Source organism: Pipistrellus hanaki, assembly GCF_964339955.1.
Source record: "Pipistrellus hanaki genome assembly, chromosome: 8".
In the NCBI taxonomy this organism is placed as follows: domain Eukaryota; kingdom Metazoa; phylum Chordata; class Mammalia; order Chiroptera; family Vespertilionidae; genus Pipistrellus; species Pipistrellus hanaki.
The window spans coordinates 60,570,020-60,590,960 of NC_140510.1; the positions used below are offsets into that span (position 1 = coordinate 60,570,020).

A 20,941-nucleotide genomic window follows, 5' to 3' on the forward strand; every position below is an offset into this window, starting at 1 on the left:
ATGGTCACAAACTGACTTGTTAGATTAAAATATATGTGTTCTGTGGTCACTAATAAAGCTTGTACATTTTCACTGCCACTGTCCTAGTTCTAAGCTCTAATTATAGTCTAACCTGTTGAAACAAGAGAAGGGAACCAGAATGTGTTTAGTATTAGTAAGTCCCAGGTATTTTACATATGCAGTCCTGATTAATTTTAAAAAGTAATGCTTAGTGATACTTATTAATGAAAATTTATTCCAAGAAGGTGAAATAACTTGCCCGGGTTACCTATTTAAGTGGCAGAGTTAGGATTCGAAAGCAGAATTCTGTGTGACTTTGAAGCTGTTACCTTCCTTGCTGTGCCAATGTTATTTTTTACCCATGTTAGTTTTCCCTGTTTGCAGCATCTTTGAATCATTAAGAGATGTTAAGATCTCAGAGGAGATAAGATTTAATCTTTAGGAATGAATACCGTTTGAACTAGGGATTCATATCATCCTATTCACTATTTGCTTCTTTTCAAGTAAGTGAAAAACATTTCTAAAAATAATAGGAAATATTTAATATGCTTACAAGTGTCTGACAACTTTTAAATACATAAATCATCTCTTTTACTCCTCACCTTCCCTGTGTGCAAGTATTATTATTCCCTTCTTACAAGTAAGGAAACTCAGTGTCATTTGTCAAATTACCAATCCATGGACACAGAACTAAGAAGTGATAGAAGCAAGAATTAAACTCAGGCTATATGAATAGGACTCAAAGGATTGAGGAATTTGGGTGAGCTAAATCTTAGGAAGGTTTCATGAAGTCAGATGGGCAGGGTGAATTGTAGCCACGATTCAATGTGTCACTTAGGAAAGAGTTAATGTAAGAAGCAGTACTGCAAGAGAATTGGCAGTACTTGGTAATTTTATGTAAAACCATGGAAGCAAAGTGTGGTATCTTAGGGGAACCCCTGGGTTTCAAGTAATGGTATATTGAGAACAGAGAGCTCTTAATAAAATACAAATACTGAGTTTAAACCCTAGTTCTGCCATTTTATCACCTGGTGACTATGCAAAGTTTGTAACCTTCTTATTGTAAAATAGGCACCATACCTATTTGAAGAATAAATATGTGAGCATAGTGCTTAGTACATAAGTTGCATCACTAAATTTAGGATGCACAGCTGAAGGTGAGAATCTTGAGAAAACATATTCAGAGTAGTGTTTTGAGAATGAAGGATTAATAAATACTTACGGTATCATTTGTCAGTTTTAAATGTCTCTCCTTAGATTTGTAAGACCCCGATTTGACGTTCTATTATCTCCTCCGAGTTTTGTGAGGCTGGACAAATCATTGGCAACCTAATTCCTAATCATATTTGAAAAGTGGTGATATTCATTTTTTTGTGAAGCATAAATAAAAGAATGTATTTGAAAAGAGTTTTACAAAATTAAAGCACCATAGAAATAATGGCGCATGAGAGTTGTTGCAATATATTTAAGTGCTTTTGTATGCATCAGGATTTTTTCCCCTTAAAATATTAATCCAGGGGATAGAATTTGATACAATGGATAGAGGTTGAGATTTCTGATTAGTAACTTTCAGGGAAACAAAATCTGTAAATTACCTTAAAGGTAGATTGGATCTACACTTTGTGCCATATAGAGTATTTCAAATTGGGTAGATTATTTGTTTCCTTCTTAAGAATCTGTGAACCCATTAATTAGAATGCAGTATTTCCTAGATAAAGTCTCATCCTATCTAATAGAAGGGTAATATGCAAATTGACCATCACCCCAACACACAAGATGGCCTACAGCAGATGGCAGTTGTGGGTGATCAGGCCAGCAGTAGAGGACAATTGGTAGGGACCAGGCCTGCAAAGGAGAGCAGTGAGGGATTACTGGGCCAGCAGGGGAGGGCAGTTGGGGCAATCGGGCAGGCAGGAGAGCAGTTAGGCCTCGTTCAGGCTGGCGGGCAGAAGAAGTTAGGGGCAATCAGGCAGGCAGGCGAGTGGTTGGGAGCCAGCAGTCCTGGATTGTGAGAGGGATGTCCAACTGCACAGTCAGTCAGGCATCCCTTGATGGGTCCCAGGTTGGAGGCAGTTCAGGCTGGACTGAGGGACACCTCCCCTCCTTGCACGAATTTCGTGTACCGGCCTCTAGTTCTAAAATAAGATTGGTCAGTAAAGCTTCATGGTAAAGTAGATTTTTCCAAATTGCAGAAATAACAGTACTTACATGATGCTTTGTGAAATCCATTTCCCCATGGCCAAATATCACTCAAGGAGATTCAGGTTAGAAATCTTATAGTAACTTCTGCTTAACTTAGTATTTTATACATTTATCTGACCACCTAAGGTCAGATAAATGTGGTCAGATAAATGTATAAAATACTAAGTTAAGCAGAAGTGATAGCAGTGTTCTAAGGAGTGTTAAGCAGGAGATAGCAGGGTTCTAAGGAATACACTTAGAACAGTTAGGTAGGGAGACTTTTCCTGTTTCGCAAACATTTATAGGCTGATAAATGCTTTCCTGGGGAGGAACTGGGGTGGGGGAACTAGTGAAACAGTTACTTTCAGGGCTTCCTGAAGCCTGTGGCTTTCCAGCTGTAGCTAATCAAAATAACTGGGCCAAAGGTCATCCTATATCAATTGATAGAAGTTTTGAGGTAATACTCTAGAAGGGATAGTGTTTATGTGATAATTTTTAAAGTGCATTAGGGAATTATTCTTGCTATATGTTGTTTAACTTAAGCAAACAGACACTCTTAAAAATTTAGCATAAATGTAAAACCAATGGGGCAGTTTAATGATATAAATGATGTTTCTCTTTTATAATGTTTTCAATATATATCGCTTCTCTGCCTTTTGGCTAAGATCAAGTGTAGTATAATGTTTTCAATATAATATTTTAAAATATTTTCATAATTCATTTGGCTTCAAAATATATTTTGCTAATATACCTTTTTAAATTAAGCTAATTTTGAAGTAATTTGACTTTCAAAGTGTGTATGTGTGAATAGTAGAAAAGTGATGGATGGCATAAAAATATGACATAGGCAATAATTTATGATCAAAATTTGGGTAATTGTGGAGCTTTTACAGAAAAATTTATAAAGGTATTATATTTCCAGTCTAGTGAGCCTATTTATATAACTAGTTTCCCTTCTATTATTTAAAATGGACATCATGTGCATATTATTAATAACACAGTCAGCAGTGGTTACCAGCCTATTTGCATCTTGAGTTTCAAACTCTCTTGGTGACTTTCATGCAGTCTGTGACCTTATTAGAACTAGCCAAGACCCAGGCAGATGCCAATTCTGGGACAGTAATTCTTCTTGTTTTAGGACTCTTTCCAACAGTCTGAGATATAATCCAGCATCAGGGGTTAAATAAGAATGAGTTGAGCAAGACAGAAGAACTTAAAAGTTAAACCCTTGGTTTTACCTAATTGGGACCTGTCAGCAGTGGTTACCAGCTTGTAGCGTCATTCCTACTGATTTTACAAAGTTGAATTATCTTTTAGTCTCCCTAGGTGTTACGTAATAACCTTAAAAGGAAAGGGTTGAATATTAAATTTTCTATATTACAATAGAAGGAAGCTGTTAAAATAATTTAAACTTAAAACTTTAATAGTTCTAATATGCAACTGCTTTGAAAAATTACCAACTTCAGTTTCTTAAAAAAATATATTAAATTTTAGAAAATGGATTGCCAAAATAAAAAAAAGACATGTATTTTTGTATGTCAGATTAGAATAAGAATTAGTTTAACTAAAGTACACTTCACTAAATTCACATGTAAGTTAGTAAAAACTTTTTTTATATTCCAGCTTCTGTATTATTTTGTAATATTTTTGACACTTCTATTCATAAAATATTACCGTGTTTCCCTGAAAATAAGACATACTTACAGGTTTCCTTCTGAGTGAAATATAAGGCATCCCCCGAAAATAAGGCCCCTAGGCTAAACATGAGAGATTTGGTCCACTAATTCTGAAAGAAATGGAGTCACAAGAAATTCACCAGGAAATTCAGGAATTGGATTGTTATGATGATGTTCCAGAAGATGATGACATGATTGTCATTGAATAAATGAGTAAATTCTTGAAACTGTAGGATTCACAGTTTGTGTGGTTTGTGTTAACAACTACCATACTACCGTACCGTATACAGGTAATAAATTTCCTTTATTTTCATTTAACAATAAATGTGTACCATATTCTTCTTCATGGAAAAATAAGACATCCTCTGAAAATAAGATCTAGTGCATCTTTGGGGGCAAAAATTAATATAAGACACTGTCTTATTTTCGGGAAAACAGGGTATTTTAGACTAATTCAGACAGTACCAAAATGTACGTTGAAGAAAAACACAGTCAATTTGATCGCTGAGGACTGCCTCTTTCTTTGAATGTGTATCCTGCTCAAATTTTTTTCAATGCTTAAATGCTTAAATGCATTTTAAAGCCATTCTATAAGATTTATTATTAAAAAACAGCAGTCTTTCTGCCACATTGCCCTTCCCTATAGCTGATTTTTTTGGTTCTTATTTTAGTTTCCAAATTATGTGCTCAAGGGGTCTACTTGTTGTTTTTTCAGTGTGAGCACTATTGCATATCCTTTATGGAAAATTTACACCACATCTTCATTCACCAAATTCATAATTGTACATCTCATTTTACCAGTCATGAATAGCACTCAATATTTGTATGGATACACACAAATGCTATTTACAGAGCCATCTAGGAACTTTTCCTTTCTTGCATATTTTTTTCTTCTTGAATTTAATTATTAGTTTGTTTGTTTTATCTTTCTTTCTTTCTTTTTTTTTTTTTGTGTGAACTCAACTCCAAACTATGCCACTGTCTAAATCTTTTGTCAAGCTATCTACATGTATCTGTTTTAGTTCCTGAAGAAGTGAGGCCTCTGAATGACTGCTCTTTTATGCCTAGTTACATTGCTTTTAACCTCAGGATTTTCATCACACTCTTCCATATCATCTTTCTTGGTTTACTGTTTCATTTTGGTGTGACATACCTTTGATTTGCTTTCTATGAAGAAGAGCTTCTGGGAATTTAAAAAGCTTTTTAATTTTTGAAGATTTTGAATGTCTGAAAATAAATAACTTTGATATTTGTTTGACCATTGAATATAGAGTTCTGGGTTGGAAATAATTTTCCTTCAAAACTTTCAAGAATTGCATTATCTTTTAGCTTTAAATAACTATAGACATTCTGATTCTTGTATCCCATTTTTCTGGAATCTTTCTCATCTTTATCTCCATTGTTTAGAAATGTCATGATATTATCATAGCTATGGGTTTGTTTTTATTTCTGTTAGAGTGACGAGAAGTGTTGTTTTTCCTTGTGTCTGGACTCAGTATTTTCAGCCTTAATTGCTACTAAATCTTAGGCAAACAAGGATGGCTGATCACCTTATTGTTTTTTTCTCTTTGGATCTATTATTTTTGGTGATTGTTCTGTTGGAAGGTTCTGATCTGATTATAACTTGCTTTACTTTTTTGTTCTACTTCCTGAGAGATTTCAACAAATTGTTCCAAACTTTCTATTGACCTTTTTTTTTTTTCCATGTTAGCTATTTTGCTTTTATTTTCAAGAGGTTATTTTATTCTCATTTCCTTTTTCTTTATTGTGGACTAGAGGCCTGTGCACAAATTTGTGCACCAGTGGGATCCCTCAGTCTGGCCTGTGAGATCAGGCTGAAACCAGCTCTCCAAGGGACCCCATCAGTGCACAATCAGGGCCAGAGGTAGGAGGTTGGCCAGCCGGGGAGGGACCACGAGAGGGCTCCAGTGTGTGCCCAGCACATCTTGCTCAGTCTTGATCTGCCAGACCCCAGCATCAAGCTAACCTGGTAAGAGCATCTGTCCCCTGGTGGTCAGTGCACATCATAGTGAGTGATTGAATGTACTTAGCATATCAGTCAGTATATTAAGCTTTGATTGGTTGAATGGACGACTGGACCCTTAGGATATTAGGTTTTTATTATATAGGATATTTTTCTACTTTGAGGACATGAGAAAGTATTCCTTTCTTGTACGGCCCTCTTACGTAGTTTTTTATGGGGTACTTGAAGTTTGGTTTGTTTATGTCTAGAATTTTCCTCAGATTTCCTTATTTCCTCATACTCAGTGCAAGGGGACCAGAAATCTAAAATTGCCTCTATCATTATTTTTAGATCTTTTTTATTTGGTAAAATTCCACAGGAAAGATTCTTTCAGAATCTTGCCTGGAGGTGAAGGCCTAACTGCTAGAGTTCTGCGGGCTAAGCTGGAAAAGAGACTTGGGAAAAGGCCATACTTATGTCATTCAGTGTGTCTTTTTCTGTACCCCTCCCCTTCCCAATTGGTGGTGTGGTACTTGGAAACTTTTTTTTTACTTTGTACTTTCTAAAGAGTAAATGTCTTATGTTTTGCTACCTTAGGAGAGGACAGTTATGCAGTTATGCAAGTGGAGGAGGGATTCTGGGAAATCTGTTTCATAAACAGCCTATCAACCAATCTTCAGTTTTATCTTTGCAGTTTGTCCATCAATTCCTGACTTTTGTGGGATTCTGAGTATCATTCTAATTGGTAGTTTATCTTAGTTTCCCACCTTCAGATTTCTGGATTTCCCAGAGATTTAGCACTAGAATTTCTCTATTTATTATTATTTTTTTTATTGTCTAAATTTTTACATATGTCTTCTTTTTCCCCAATTGACTCCCCCTCCCCCAGCCATTCCCACTCCAGGCAAGCCCCCCATGCCCCAGTGTCAGTGTTCATTGGCTATGCTAATATGCACGCATACAAGTCCTTTGATTACTCTAGCTCCACCCCCCTCCCCAATTTGTCTCTGGATCTATTCTTGTTCATCAAATTATGTTGATTATTATATTCCACATATGAGTGAGATGATGGATGGATGTTTATCCTTTGCTGACTGGCTTATTTCTTTTAGCATGAGGTTCTCCAGTTCTATCCATGCTGTTGCAAATGGTAAAAGTTCCTTCTTCTTTTTAGAAGCATCATATTCCACAGTTTTTTAATCCACTCATCTGCTGATGGGCACTTAGGCTATTTTCAAACCTATTGTAAATTGTGCTGCTATGAACATAAGGGTGCATATATTCCTGATTGGTGTTTCTGGTTTCTTGGGATATAGTCCTAGAACTGGGATCACTGGGTCAAATGGGAGCTACATTTTTTAACTTTTTGAGGAAACTCCATACTGTCTTCCACAGTGGCTGCATTCCCACCTGCAGTATAGGAGGGTTCCTTTTTTCCCCACATACTAGCCAGCTCTTGTTGTTTGTTGGTTTGTTGGTGATAGCCATTCTGACAGGTGTGAGATGGTCTCTTAGGCTTTTATATATATAGATTGATATTTAATTTTACTTTGACTCCTTACACAGAACAAAAGGAATCTTTAGGAAATTGGAAAGTTTACTTATACATTGCTAAAATACTTTATTATTGTGGAGGCTATATTTTTATCTTAGGATTTTGTATTAGTTCTGTTATATGTGTATATACCTACACAGATAATGTAAGAATTAAAAGTAGAAAAAAAGTATGACGGTGAATATGTATCACCCAGTTGTATTTTTGCTACTTTTAAAGTAACCTAACGCAATTAACAGTTGCACCTTTGGTGACTCTGGTAGTGAAATAGTAATCATATTACTGTTGCTCATTTCTTTTGCAAAAATGACAAAATTGGAATCATTTCAGTTTTGTAATTAGAAATACTTCTAAATTTTTGAAGTAGAAGAGAAATATCAATTGCAAGTAGAAGGTACCCAAGAACATCTTAACTACTTTTACATTAATGAGTGTCCAGAAGATAAAATTTCCAAGGCCCTCCATCTTTTTATTTTAAAAATATTTTTATATTTAAAAATCCAAGTTTTCAATTGGATACATGAGAGGTTTACTTATTCTACATTTCAAGTATCACACTTCATAAAAGGACTGATTTTTTTTTTTTAAAAAAAAGATGAAGCCCTGGATTTTGAATAAATCAGCTTGAAGCTAGGAATACTTATTCAAAAGAAAAAAGAATGAAGACACACCTATATTGTAGTAGAAAATATTGATTAAGACTTTTAAGAGAATAATAATGTCAGTTTCACCTTTATCCGAAAGAATAATGACCATAGGAATAGTCCTGGCTGGGTGATCATTGTCCTGTACACCAAAAGGTTGAGGGTCTGATTCACAGTGTAGGCACATAGCTAGATGATGGATTTCATCCCTGGTTGGGGCAAGTATGGGAGGCAACCAATCAGTGTTTAGTGTTTCTCTTCCTCTCTTCCTCTCTCCCCCTTCCTCTCTCCCTCCCTAAAAATCAGCACATTCTTGAGTGAGGATTAAAAAAAAAAAAAAAGGAATATATTTGTAGGAACAAATTCATATATTCATATACCAAAATAATATGGTCAAGGAGCTTTGATAAAAGTAATATGTCTACATATATACCTAACTTCATTACACAAAGGCATTGTGGAATAAGAATATGTTATTACTAGAGGCCCGATGCATCAAGATTTGTGCAAGAATAGGCCTTCCCTTGGCTGCTGGTACCAGCTTCCCTCCAGGACCCAGGCATTCGCTCTGGCTGCCGCCTTCTGCCTTCCCTCTGGCCAGAGCCTCCTTCCCCCTTTGCTCCAGCCCTGCCATCCTCCTGTAGCTCCCTCCCTAACCCGACCCCCGCTCCTCCATAACAGGCGTCCTGCCCTGCCCCGGCTGCTCTGTGCCTATGCTGCCCAGAGGCCCGGCTGCCACCATCTTCGTTGTGTCAATTTACATAATCCCTCCTTATTGGTTGTTGGTGCTGCTATATTTGTTGTGGAGTGGTGGTTAATTTGCATATTACCCTTTTATTAGATAGTATAAGCAGTGATATTCTGGTTGCTTTTCAGTGTGGCATCATAAAAATAAGTGACCAATACAGTTTTTCTGCATTACAGAGCCTACGAGAGAGAGAGAGAAATAGAGATAGATTGATGGAAATTGTATGTATGCCCATGCACCTACATCTTAAGTGGTTTTCAGTAAGTTGTAGTTTTATACTTATCACCTTTTTTCTTCTATTAAAATACTCCTTAATTGGCAGGTAGAATAAAGAAAACATGTTAATTATAAAAAATACTTTATTTTTATATAGAGAGTTTTACAATTTTTTCTTTTGCTATACAAACATATTACCTAAAAATTTCTAAAGGAACAAAAAAAAAAAAAATCAAAATTTTGACGCTTTCCCAGAAGTATATTGGAAAAAATATAGTATACTCTTCTGCTTCAGAATAAACTTTGGAATTGGTGTAGTTATGCACCTCTAGGCAAGTCAGTTAATATTTTTGTGTTTGAAAAATAAGAACTATCATAACTTTATACCTATGTGAAATTACATGTATGAAAAACTCCATAGGCTATCTAAAACTGTAAAATATATAAGATAGAATATTCTAGCAGCATTAATTTGCTGAAAGGTAAAAAAACAAACAAAAAAAAAAAAACCACAATGGTTAACAATAGTCACATTTCTACAAAGTACTTGATTTACCAAACTGTTTTATCTTCCAACTTTCCTTTTTCAAGAATTTATGTAGTCCTTCTAAGAATTGACTTAATTTGTTTAGGTATCCTAATAAGTTTCTAATTACCAGTCTTCACAACATCTAAGATGTTTCCCCTGATGTAGTTTTTGGAGCAGAGTATGTAAAAGCTAGTTATGTTTCCCATCATAGGCTTAGGTAATGTTACAAATAGCGATATCTCTTTTCCAATGGAGAGGACTGTATGTAGCAGCTCCTTTACCATGGGATTGCTTTCCAAACAACAAAAGGTTTCGGGCTATTTCTCCTAGTTTAGTAAATAAGATAGTTGATGAGTAGTGAAGTGTAAAAGTTTGATAAAAAAGATATACTGTTAACCTCAAATTATCTTTGGAGCAGTAGTAGCCCACAGTTGAATATTAAGTTGAGTATTTTATTTTGCATGCCACTGAATAGATGTAAAATGTTATGCTTATGTCCATTACCGTACTAAGTGTACCGATTAATAATGTGGATTTTTTCAATAGATGGAGTTACACATCTGTTGATATATATGCATCCCCTTTTGTTGTATTGAAAGCAAGCTTCAAAACTTAATATGTCACATTTTGTGAAGGTGTTAACATTGTAGATATTTTTACGCTTAAAAATGTCAAATTTCATACCAAAAAGCATTTGTGGGAAATTTTAATTATTTTGAAGAAAATTGCTGTTGAAAGTTATCTTATACTTCGGGAAGCTTACGGTGAATATCCTCCATCTCAAGATAATTGTGAACACTGGTTTAAATGCTTTAAAAGTGATGATTTCAATGTGAAAGACAAAAAACGTCCAGGTCAACTGAAAAAAGTTTGAAGACCAACAATTACAAGCATTATTGGGTGAAGATGCGTGTCAAACTTAAAAACAACTTGCAGAAAGATTAGGCGTTGCTCAGCAAACAATTTATGATCATTTGCAAGCAATGTGAAAATTGTTAAAAGAAAATGGGTGCTACATCAACTGAACGAAAGACAAATGGAAAACTGAAAAGTCATCAGCAATCTGTTACTTCAGCAGCACGAATGAAAGCCTTTTTTGCATCCAATTGTGACTGGCAATGAAAAGATAATTTTTTTTTTGAGAATCCCAAATGCACAAAATCATGTGTTGATTCAGGACAACCATCAACATTGACTGCAAGGCCAAGTCGCTTCAGAAAGAAAACAATGCTCTGCATTTGGTGGTATCAGGAAGGTGTGGTGTATTATGAGTTTCTAAAACCAGGTGAAACCATTAGTACTTATCACTACCAAAAACAACCTGTTTGAACCACACTTTGATTGTAAAATGACTAGAATGTGCTAGAAGACATGGCAAAATAATTTTGCTTCATTACACACTTCAAAACCAGTTAAAGACACATTAAAAGATCTTGCCCGGGAATTATTAATGCACCCACTGTATCAAGCAGACCTTGTTCTTTCAGATTACCACTTGTTCTGAATGATGGCACAGCACTTTCTGAGCAGCACTTCAAAATGTACAAAAAGTGGTAAATTTGGCCTTCGAATGGTTTGCCTCTAAACAAGAAAAGTTCTATTGGTACAGTATCCACAAATTACCTGAAAGATGGGGAAAATGTGTAGCTAGCAATGGACATTACTTTGAATAAAGCACTTTTGACGTTTCTCTTAAAATTATCGTGTTTTCTTTAATTACAAAATCCGCGTTGTTAACTATATACCTAGTATTATGCCATGTGTAAAAATGTTTTAGTATTATATGAACTAAGTTAATGACAGTAATGTAAGGGCTTTTAACTTGCTTTATAGTGCTTTGTTTTTTCAGTGTTTCAGTGTAATATGCACTCACTGTTTTTCTTTCTGAATTGTACATTTTTTGCTCTATTACCACTTAGTCACACAATTCAGATAGGTATAATTTAATATTTCCTGAAATATTAAAAATAACTTCTGAATTTTTTAAACATTAAAAAATAGTGATTGTTAATACCTAAATATATTGTATTTTTCTCCCTTCCTCTCTGAAATCAATAAAAAGGTATTTTAAAAAAATATTTATGTTTTCATGGATATTTTAGAGAGGGGAAGGGAGAAAGAGAATCATCGATGAGAGAGAAACATGGATGGGCTGCCTCCCTACACTCCCCACTGTGGATGGATCCTGCAACCAGGGCAAATGCCCTGTCCAGGAATGGAACCAGTGATCTCTCGGTGCATTGGTCTATGTTCAGCCACTAAAAAACACTGGCCTAGCTATCATTAAAGATTCTTGAATAGCTAGTTTGCTTTTCACTTGGCAAACTTCCATTATCCTATATAATAAAAGGATATTATGCAAATTGACCCTATCAGTGGAACAACCAGGAATGATCAGTCGCTATGACGTGCATTGACCACCAAGGGACAGACGTTCAATGCAGGAGTTGCCCCCTGGTGGTCAGTGGGCCTCCATAGGGAGAGTGCAGCTCAGCCAGAAGCCAACTCATGACTGACCAGCCACATGGCGGTGGTGGAAGCCTCTCCCACCTCTGCAGCAGCAGTAAGGATGTCCGACTAATGGATTAGGCCGGCTCTCTGTGGACTCCTGGGCTGCCAGAGGGATATCTGACTGCCAGCTTAGGCCCAATCCCCCCAGGGAGAAAACCGTATTTGTAAATTAGAAGTTTAAATCAAGAGTTAAGAATTTCTTCCACTTTAAAGAAGTGAAATTGTAAAAAAAAAAAAAAATTTATTTTTTAAAAAAAGGCTTTCTGGGATCTGGAGAATTGTTACTGTTCAGTTGGTTTGAAAAGTTAACATTTGTTTAAGATGATGCTAGAGTTCTAATGGAAATATGCTTCTTGTGTTTGGAGGCCATTCAGTATTGGAGGTCTTCGTTTGAGTTGTGCACACTGCACAGTATGTTATATTGATATGATAACATCGTTGGGGAAGTATAGGTGTATGCTCTATGGCTACACCATCTCTATAATAATATAATAAAAGCCTAGTATACTAAGTGTCTTGTTGTCCATTCAATCAAAGCATGATATGCTGATGCCGCTCTACTGCTTGCTATGATATATATTGACTACCACAGGGCAGATAGTCAACCAGTCTCTATAATGTGCATTGACCACCAGGGGGCAGACCTCTGACCGGTAGGTTAGCTTGCAGCTGGGGTCTGGCTCTGGAGTCCTTCCATGCCAACCTCCTGTTTCTCTTCCAAACCCCGATCGTGCACCAGTGGGGTCTCTTGGTCTGGCCTGCACCCTCTCGCTATCCTGGGCTCTTTGGGATGTCAGAGAGCTGGTTTCGGCCTCATCCTGCAGGCTAGTCCAAGGTACTACACTGGTGCATGAATTTGTGCACCAGGCCTCTAGTTGTTCATAAAATGGTAATATACTTAAATGTTATACCTTTTTGTAGGATTTGTTACCTCTATAAATGTATTAGTTAGCATCCAGAATAACGTGTGTACTTGATTGATTCCTCCTCCCCACCCCCAATTGTACAGTAATGTATAAATTGAACATTTTATAGCTTTAGTTCAAATTGATAATTCCTTGCTGATTGGATGATGTAAAGCAGTAGTCACCAGCCTTTTGGAGTGGACCACCAGTTAGCAACCACTGCTGTAAAAAAAAAAAAAAAAAGAAAGCATTTTGTTCTCTCATAGCCTTAATGATGAACTATATTAAACTAGGTGAAATGGGACAGTGTAAAGACAATAATAAAGTGATAATGAGCCCTGGCTGGTTGCTAAGTGGTTAGAATGTAGACCCAAGGATACAGGAGTGGAGTTTGATTCCAGGTCAGGGACATATAGTTCAGTTGCAGGCTCCATCCCCCACCCTGGCCAGGGCACATGGAGTAGGAAACAGGAGGACACACTGATTGATCTGTGTCTCTCTTACATTGATGTTTCTCTCTCCCCTTTCCCCCTTCCCTCCAGTCTCTAAACAAACAAAAAATATCCTTGGGTGAGGATAAAAAAACAAGTGATAAAAGTTATTTAATAAAGTTCTGGAATATTTACAAAAAAACAAAACGTGTTTGCTTTAGTATAAAAAAATAGTGAATGGGTAGAGATGTGGTAAGATCTTTTAAGGGGATGGTTTGAGAGAACCATCATTCATGATCACGGTTGGACCAAAGTAAGATTTATCCTGAAGGGAATGACATGTACTACAGTAGACTGCTAAAGAGGCCATGGGAAGATTCTATGGACTTTGAACCAAGATGATAAAGAATTTTTATTTTAAGAGAACTTCTTCCTTTAAAATTTTACTTTTGCTTTTCATATATATAGGTTTAAGAAAATCTACGAAGAAGCGCAGTGAATCCCCACCTGCTGAGCTCCCCAGTTTGAGGCGGAGCACACGCCAAAAGACCACGGGCTCCTGTGCTAGTGCCAGGTAATAACTTGGGTTTTTCCAGTTTATGATTAGTTCATTATCTGTGTTTTAGAATCTGTTTGCCTCTATAAAGGAGAGTAGATGGATCTGTGATTTTTCGAAATCATTAATTTTGTAAGATTTATAGGATAATTAAAAGTTTCACTTGAATATTGAATAAATTATCAATTTTTATTTTCATGAATTCTTTTTTTTAATGTATTTTTATTGATTTTAGAAAGGAAGGGAGAGGGAGAGAGACAGAAACATCAATGATGAGAAATAAACATTGACCAGCTGCCTCGTGCATGCCCAATACTGGGGATCCAGCCTGCAACCTGGGCATGTGCCCTGACTGGGAATTGAACTGTGACTTCCTGGTTTAACCACTGAGCATGCCAGCAGGACTGTTTTCATACATTCTACCCCAATATTTGTTCACGTTTTTGCTAAGCTTTAATTATACTATTATTTTAAGGTGCTGTTTATTTTATTGTATATAATAAAATGCATATATTCATTGTCATATTTTTTATTGTTGATAGTATTATAGATATCTCACATTTCCCCCCCACTCCCACCCCTTTACTCCCTTCTTCCCAGCCCCTCCACCCAGAACCCTGGTCTTTACTACCCAATTGCCTATGTCCATGGACTATGCATATAAGTTCTTTGGCTTATCTCTTCCCGTCTCCCCATCCCCACATCAAGTTATGTCAATCTGTTCCATGCCTCCATACTTCGGGTCTTATTTTGTTGGTCAATTCATTAGATTCCACAAATAAGGGAGATTAAAAAAAAAGAATACTAAAAGACACACAACCAAAGACAAAGGAGATATAAAGAAAAAGGGAGAAAAAAGAAGATGAAAAGTTGGCTTTATGGAAGCAAGGAGGAAGCTAAAAGAACTAGTTAGTATAGGAAGAAAAGAGAAGAGGAAACAAAATAAATGAAATAATGAATTTAAAATATAGTAATAATGGGTATATTATTTTTTTTTCTTATTTTTAAATTATTGTCTGTGTACATATCTTACCCTTGCCCCCCCCCCCCCCCCCAAACACTCCCATACATGCCCTCCGTCCCCAGAGTTTTGTGTCTATTGATAGTACTTATATGCATGTATATAAATACTTCAGTTGATTTCTTATCTGCCCCAGATCTCGCTACCCTCTCCGCTGTAATTTGACAGTCTGCTTGTTGTTTTACTGTCTCTATATCTTTTGGTTCATCAGTTTATAATGTTCTTTATTATCCATAAATGAGTGAGGTCATGTGGTGTTTCTCTTTCATTGACTGGCTTATTTCACTCAGCATGATGTTCTCCAGTTCCATCCAGGTTGCTGCAAATGATAAGAATTCCTTTTTTATGGCAGCATAGTATTCCATTGTGTAGATGTACCATAGTTTTTTGATCCAATCATCTGCTGATGGGCACCTGGGCTGTTTCCAAATCCTAGCTATTGTAAATTGTGCTGCTATGAACATAGGGATTGAACATTGTCATTTGTTGCCAGGATGTTTTTAATTTCTTCCTTGATTTCTCTGGTAACGCAGTCCTTTTTAATAGCATGCTGTTTAGTCTCCATGTGTTTGATTTCTTTGGATTATTTTTGTTGTAGTTAATTTCCAGTTTATGCCACTATGATCTGAGAAGATGCTTGATATGCTTTCTATCTTCATGAATTTGAAGAGACTTTGCCTATGTCCCAACATGTGGTCTATCTTTGAAAATGACCCATATGCACTTGAGAAGAATGTATATTCTGGCTTTGGGGTAGAATGTTCTGAAGATGTCGATTAATTCCATCTGGTCTAGTGAGTCATTTAGGATTGATTTATCTTTGCTGATTTTTTGTTTAGATGATTTGTCCAAAGATGAAAGTGGGATATTAAAATCTCCTACTATTATATTGCTATTAATCTCTCCCTTAATGTCCTACAGCAGCTTTTTTTTTTTTTTTTTTTTTTTTAATGTATTTGGGTTCTCCCGTATTAGGTGCATATGTATTTACTAGGGTTATTTCTTCTTGTTGGATTGCTCCCTTTAGTATTATGAAGTGGCCTTCATTATCTCTTGTTATGTCCTTCAGTCTGAGATCTAATTTGTCAGATATAAGTATTGCTATCCCAGCTTTTTTTTCATTTCCGTTTGCCTGGAAAACCTTTTTCCATCCCTTCACCCTCAAGTCTGTGTGCATCTTTTTTTCTGAAGTGGGTTTCTTGTAGATAGCAGATATATGGGTCTTGTTTTCTTATCCAATCCGTTACCCTGTGTCTTTTGATTGGAGCATTTAATACATTTACATTTAAACTTATTATTGATAGGTACTTATTTGACACCAATTTTATTCTATACCCCTGTGTTCCTTCTTCACTTCCTATTTCTTTATTTTTACAGTATACCCTGGTTTGGTGGTGATAAATTTCCTTAGTCTATTTTTTGTCTGTGAAGCGCCTGATTTCACCTTCAATTTTGATTGATAGCCTTGCTGGGTACAGTATTGTTGGATTCAGACCCTTCCTTTGCATGACTTTGTATATTTCATTCCATTCCCTTCTGGCCTGATGAGTTTCTGTGGAGAAATGAGTTGCTAGTCTGATGGGGATTCCTTTATATGTAACTTTCTGTCTTGCTTTGGCTGCTTTTAAGATTCTTACTTTGTTGTTGGTGTTTGCCAGTTTAATTATAATGTGCCTTGGCATCAGTCTTCTGGTGTTCATTTTGCTTGGGACTCTGTGAGCATCTTGGATTTGTGTGGGTTTTTTTCTTCTCTATCTCGGGAACGTTTTCTGTCATTTCTTGAAATACGTTTTCTGTGTCTTCCTCAGTTTCCTTTCCTTCTGGAACACCTATTATTCTAATATTGTTTTGTATTGTCCCAAAGCTCCTGTAGGCGCTCCTCCTGCTTTTTAATTTTTTTCCCCCCAGAAGCTGCTCTAATTAGCTATTTTTTCCCATCTTGTCTTTTAGCACACTGATGCGGTCCTCTGCTTCTTGTCTACTCTTGATGCTTTCTATTGAGTACTTTACAGTAGCGATGTCGTTTTTTATTTCTTCTTTGTTCTTCATTTCCTCTTGGTTCTTACTCATAGTGTCAAATTTGTCTTCCATTCTTTTTAGCCATCTTATGATCATTACTCTGAATTATTTTCTGGTGATGCCTGCTTTTCTTTCATATGTGGGCTGTTTCTTTGTCTCCCCATGATCTTTTCAGGATGTCTGGTTATGTAGTTCTCTCTCCTGCTTTGATTTAAAGGCACAAAATACAACACAACCAGGTACACACTGAACAGAAATGTGTTTGCAATGTTTTTTAATAACCTCCAGTAAAGGTGACTAGAGCCCCAGCTAACAAAAACATACAATCAAACAAAAAGAATAAGCAAAACAGCATAAAAGTTCGATATAGTTAACATTCAACATACAACTACAAATGGATAGACTGTTTTGTGTGTGTGTGTGTGTGTTTTTTTTAAGGACAGTGACAAGGGAGGCGTGAATGGGCTTGGAGCAGGGGGTTGGGAATTAGATAAACACAAGTAAGGTGAAATTTTAGGAGGGGGTAAACAGAAAGAATAGGGAAAATCTAGAGCAGGAAAGGGTTAAGATAAACAGGACACCAAAGGGAAAAGGTTAGGAAGAGAGTGATGGCATAAAGGTAGGATTGACATAGAATAAAGAATTGGTGAAGGAAAGGTAAAAATGGACTGTAGAACACTAATCCCAAAGTAAAATAAAAAAGCAAATAATATGACACTTAAAGAAGTAATAATAAAAATAAACAAAAGAAAATAAGATAAAAAAGGTAAAATAGTAGTAGTAATAATGTTGATTACATATAAAAATGTAATAATTAAAAGTAAAATCAAGTGAGGAAAAAAAATAGTTTCTTGAGTAAACGTTGCAAATAATGAAAATAAACAAAAATTAAAATATTAAAAAATAAATAGAATATTTAAAAATTAAATAAAATTTGCAGTAATGAAGGTCATTCACTTCCTCTATCGTTCTGTTTGGCAAGCCTGTTTCCCAGTCCGGACAGTATTGCAGTTCCCTGCGTTTCACTGCTCCTCAGTGTTGTAATCTGGTCCTGATTTTTAAGCAGGTCTTGCTTTGATTTTTTTTTTATTACAGTAGGGTCAATTTGTGATTTAGCCTATGGGTGGCAGTTTTTCTGGGTTGACTTCCAGGGCTCTAAAGCCTCTCTAGCTTCCCCTCCCCCCCCCTCTCTGTGACACTGATCTTGGTTGGGGTGGGGGGGGGGTCCGAGCCAACCGCACTTCCCTGTAATTCTCTGATATTCTTCCGTGTCAGATCCAAACGTGTTGCTCTTTACATATCTCCCCTATTAGGAGCCCCACCCACATTTATGGGTGACACCCGCCCAACAGCCAGGGGCTTCTACTTGTAAACACCACCCCAGTCCTCCAGTTTCCCCGCACCCAGTGCGTGAGGGCTTCTGTCTTCCGCCGCGGGGACTCACCCTATCTCCGAGAAATCTGACCATTTCATCGTGCGGTGGGGCGCTCTTTTGAGTCCAAGTTTTCACATCGCCTGGGATCAGCATACCGGGGCTCACAGCTGCTTGGTGGTCACTGCAGCTGTGGATATTCAGGCCTCTGACAAGATCCACTCTTTCTTTCAAGATGGCGAGATTTCCCCATCCACGCCCGTAGGTAGCTCTGGGAAGGGTCCCAGCCCTGCTGTGGGTGCTTCCCTGTCAGGGGCACCCTCATCAGCAGACCTCCAGTTTCTCTTGGAGTTCACCTGTCTCTTGGCTTGCTAATAAACGGTCCCAGTGTGACCCTTAGCTGCTCTTTTTCTGCTTCTGGACAAGGCTCAGAACCCGCCTATCTATTTTTCCGCCATTTTGTCTCTCCCCAATAATGGGTATGTTAAAATTTAGACAGGAAAAGTAAAATGGGAAAAAGAAAAAATAAGAAAAATTAATCACAAGAATATACTGACATAGAATAGAATCAAAGGAAAGAGAAATTAGAGATATGGAAGAAGAAGAAAACGCAGACAACAAAAACAAAAATTGCTCACACACACACACACACACCAAAAAAAACAAAACCACATATTCAAAAACCTTTGAATCTGCTATTTGTGGAGCTCGCTGGATTTTGCTCTGATGTTGGATCTGGTCATTTGGTGTGTTTTTCCTGGGCCTCCTGGGAGGTTCTCTAGTGCAGGTGAATGTGAGTCTGCTGTTCCTTTCTGGCCTTGGGCAACCTGATTGAGGTCTGAAAGGTTGAAGCCCCTAGTAGTCCAGTGGTTGGGACTCCTTAGCCTAGATGTTGGGTCTGTCTTAAATCTCATGCCTTGATTGTCCCTGTTCTGTCCCTGTACTCCTTCCCCCATGGAGTTCGTCCTGCAGGTGTCAGCTGTAGGCGTTTGGGGTCCCCACTGGCTTTTGCTTCATTTTATGGTCTGGGTGGTGTGCATCAGGTACACATGGGGTCTAGATTGTCATTATACTAGTTTGTTTGTTTTTTTATAACATTTTTATCCTTTACCTTTTCTTTCCTTGCTACATTGTTTTCACAGTTAATGCCAAGTAGTCGGACATTTGGTTGTTTTTGAAGTTTTAGTCAACCAAATAAAACTCTAGTAAGCATCTTAATGCAGATTTGGGTTATTTTTTTTAGGGGTAGCTTGATTTTCCGGTAGTGTGAATAATGAATCAAAAGGGATGCCTCTTTAAATGGATGTGATATTGTCTAATTAGTTCCTAAAGGTGTTCACACCAGTTATTGAGAGAGATGTACTTCATTTTAATTTTGTATGCAACCCCTACCTGGCAAGGAAAAATGTATTGTTTGTATTTTTTCAAATCTTTAATTCCCATCTCTCACAGTTACTGTTTTGAAGCTCATATTCAGAAGATCAACTACCTTTGGTTTGATAAGTGTATTAGTTTTTTCACATAACTTTATTTATTTTTACATAACTTTTCTAGATTAAAGTTAAATATCTTTTCTGACAATTTTATTCCCACATTTTTTTCAGGCTTGGTCATCAGTTGATCAAGTGCTCTTGTACTACTCACTTTTCATAGCCATATAGGCTTTTTTCTTTTATTTTCATTAACTTTGTTCTCTTTACTAAATGTGCCAAAAGCCAGTGATGGAACAACTGATTTTAGTTTGTCTTTTCTCTTTTCTAACACAGGTTGGTAGAAAGGTTTAGAAAGGTTTTAGCAGTTCTTTAGTTCTTCTCTAAAGCAGTGGACTTTGCTGTTGGCAGTGAGTACAATAATGACATAAGTGACTTGTTTCCTGTACCCTGACCACATTAATCTCTGCTTTTCCAATTATTTTTTAGTTATGTCTGGATTGTTTAAAATATCTGGAATCAGTACACCTATTTGCTTTTGAGGTTTCTAGGCAGTACAGGCAGCCCTTGTTTTATTAGTGCTTCACGTTAGTATTATACTGTGTAGATATTGTTATTTTTTACAAGTTGAAGGTAAGACCCTCCTCCAGTTGCAAAAAAATTACAATTCACTGAAAGTTCAGGTAATTGTTAGCTTTTTAAAACAATAAATGAAGTATTTTTACATTAAGGTTATGTACATTGTTTTTTTAAACATGTTATTGCATATACTAGCCATTTGCCTGGAATGCTCTTCACCTCAAACTTTTTCAGAATTAGTTGAGATTCTGCAATTAATTGCTTTTTTACAATGGTGTCTCATTTAGACTAACACTTCTGGAGGGCAGCAACCATAGTGTTTAGCACAGTGTGCATCACATGGTTGGTGCAAATTAAATGTCAAATAAATGAATTAATTTGAATCCCACTAATTTGTAGCTTGGCAAATTGAGTTTTACTGTGATGGAAAGCTTAACCAATAAATTCCAGTTTAGGATGAATTTCTTCAACTAATTGGAAGAATAAACTCTTCTATTTTTTGGTAATTCAGAGCCTCATTTGAACATGTATGCTTCATTCTGGTTCTTTACGAGGCAGCATCTAATGTCTCTCTATAGTTTGACTGCTGTTTGAACCATATCAAG

General features: G+C 36.6%; 1 protein-coding gene across 24 annotated transcripts in view; it reads left to right on the forward strand.

Annotated features, from left to right (window-relative positions):
* Window positions 1-20,941, forward strand: part of TRIP12 (thyroid hormone receptor interactor 12) — a 135,673-nt gene that overhangs the window by 50,770 nt on the left and 63,962 nt on the right. For all 24 annotated transcript variants that reach the window (XM_084891705.1, XM_084891704.1, XM_084891699.1 and 21 more), the window contains one exon: window positions 13,828-13,933. In XM_084891705.1, coding sequence (XP_084747831.1) covers window positions 13,828-13,933 — 106 coding nt within the window. The remainder of the gene's footprint in view (window positions 1-13,827; window positions 13,934-20,941) is intronic.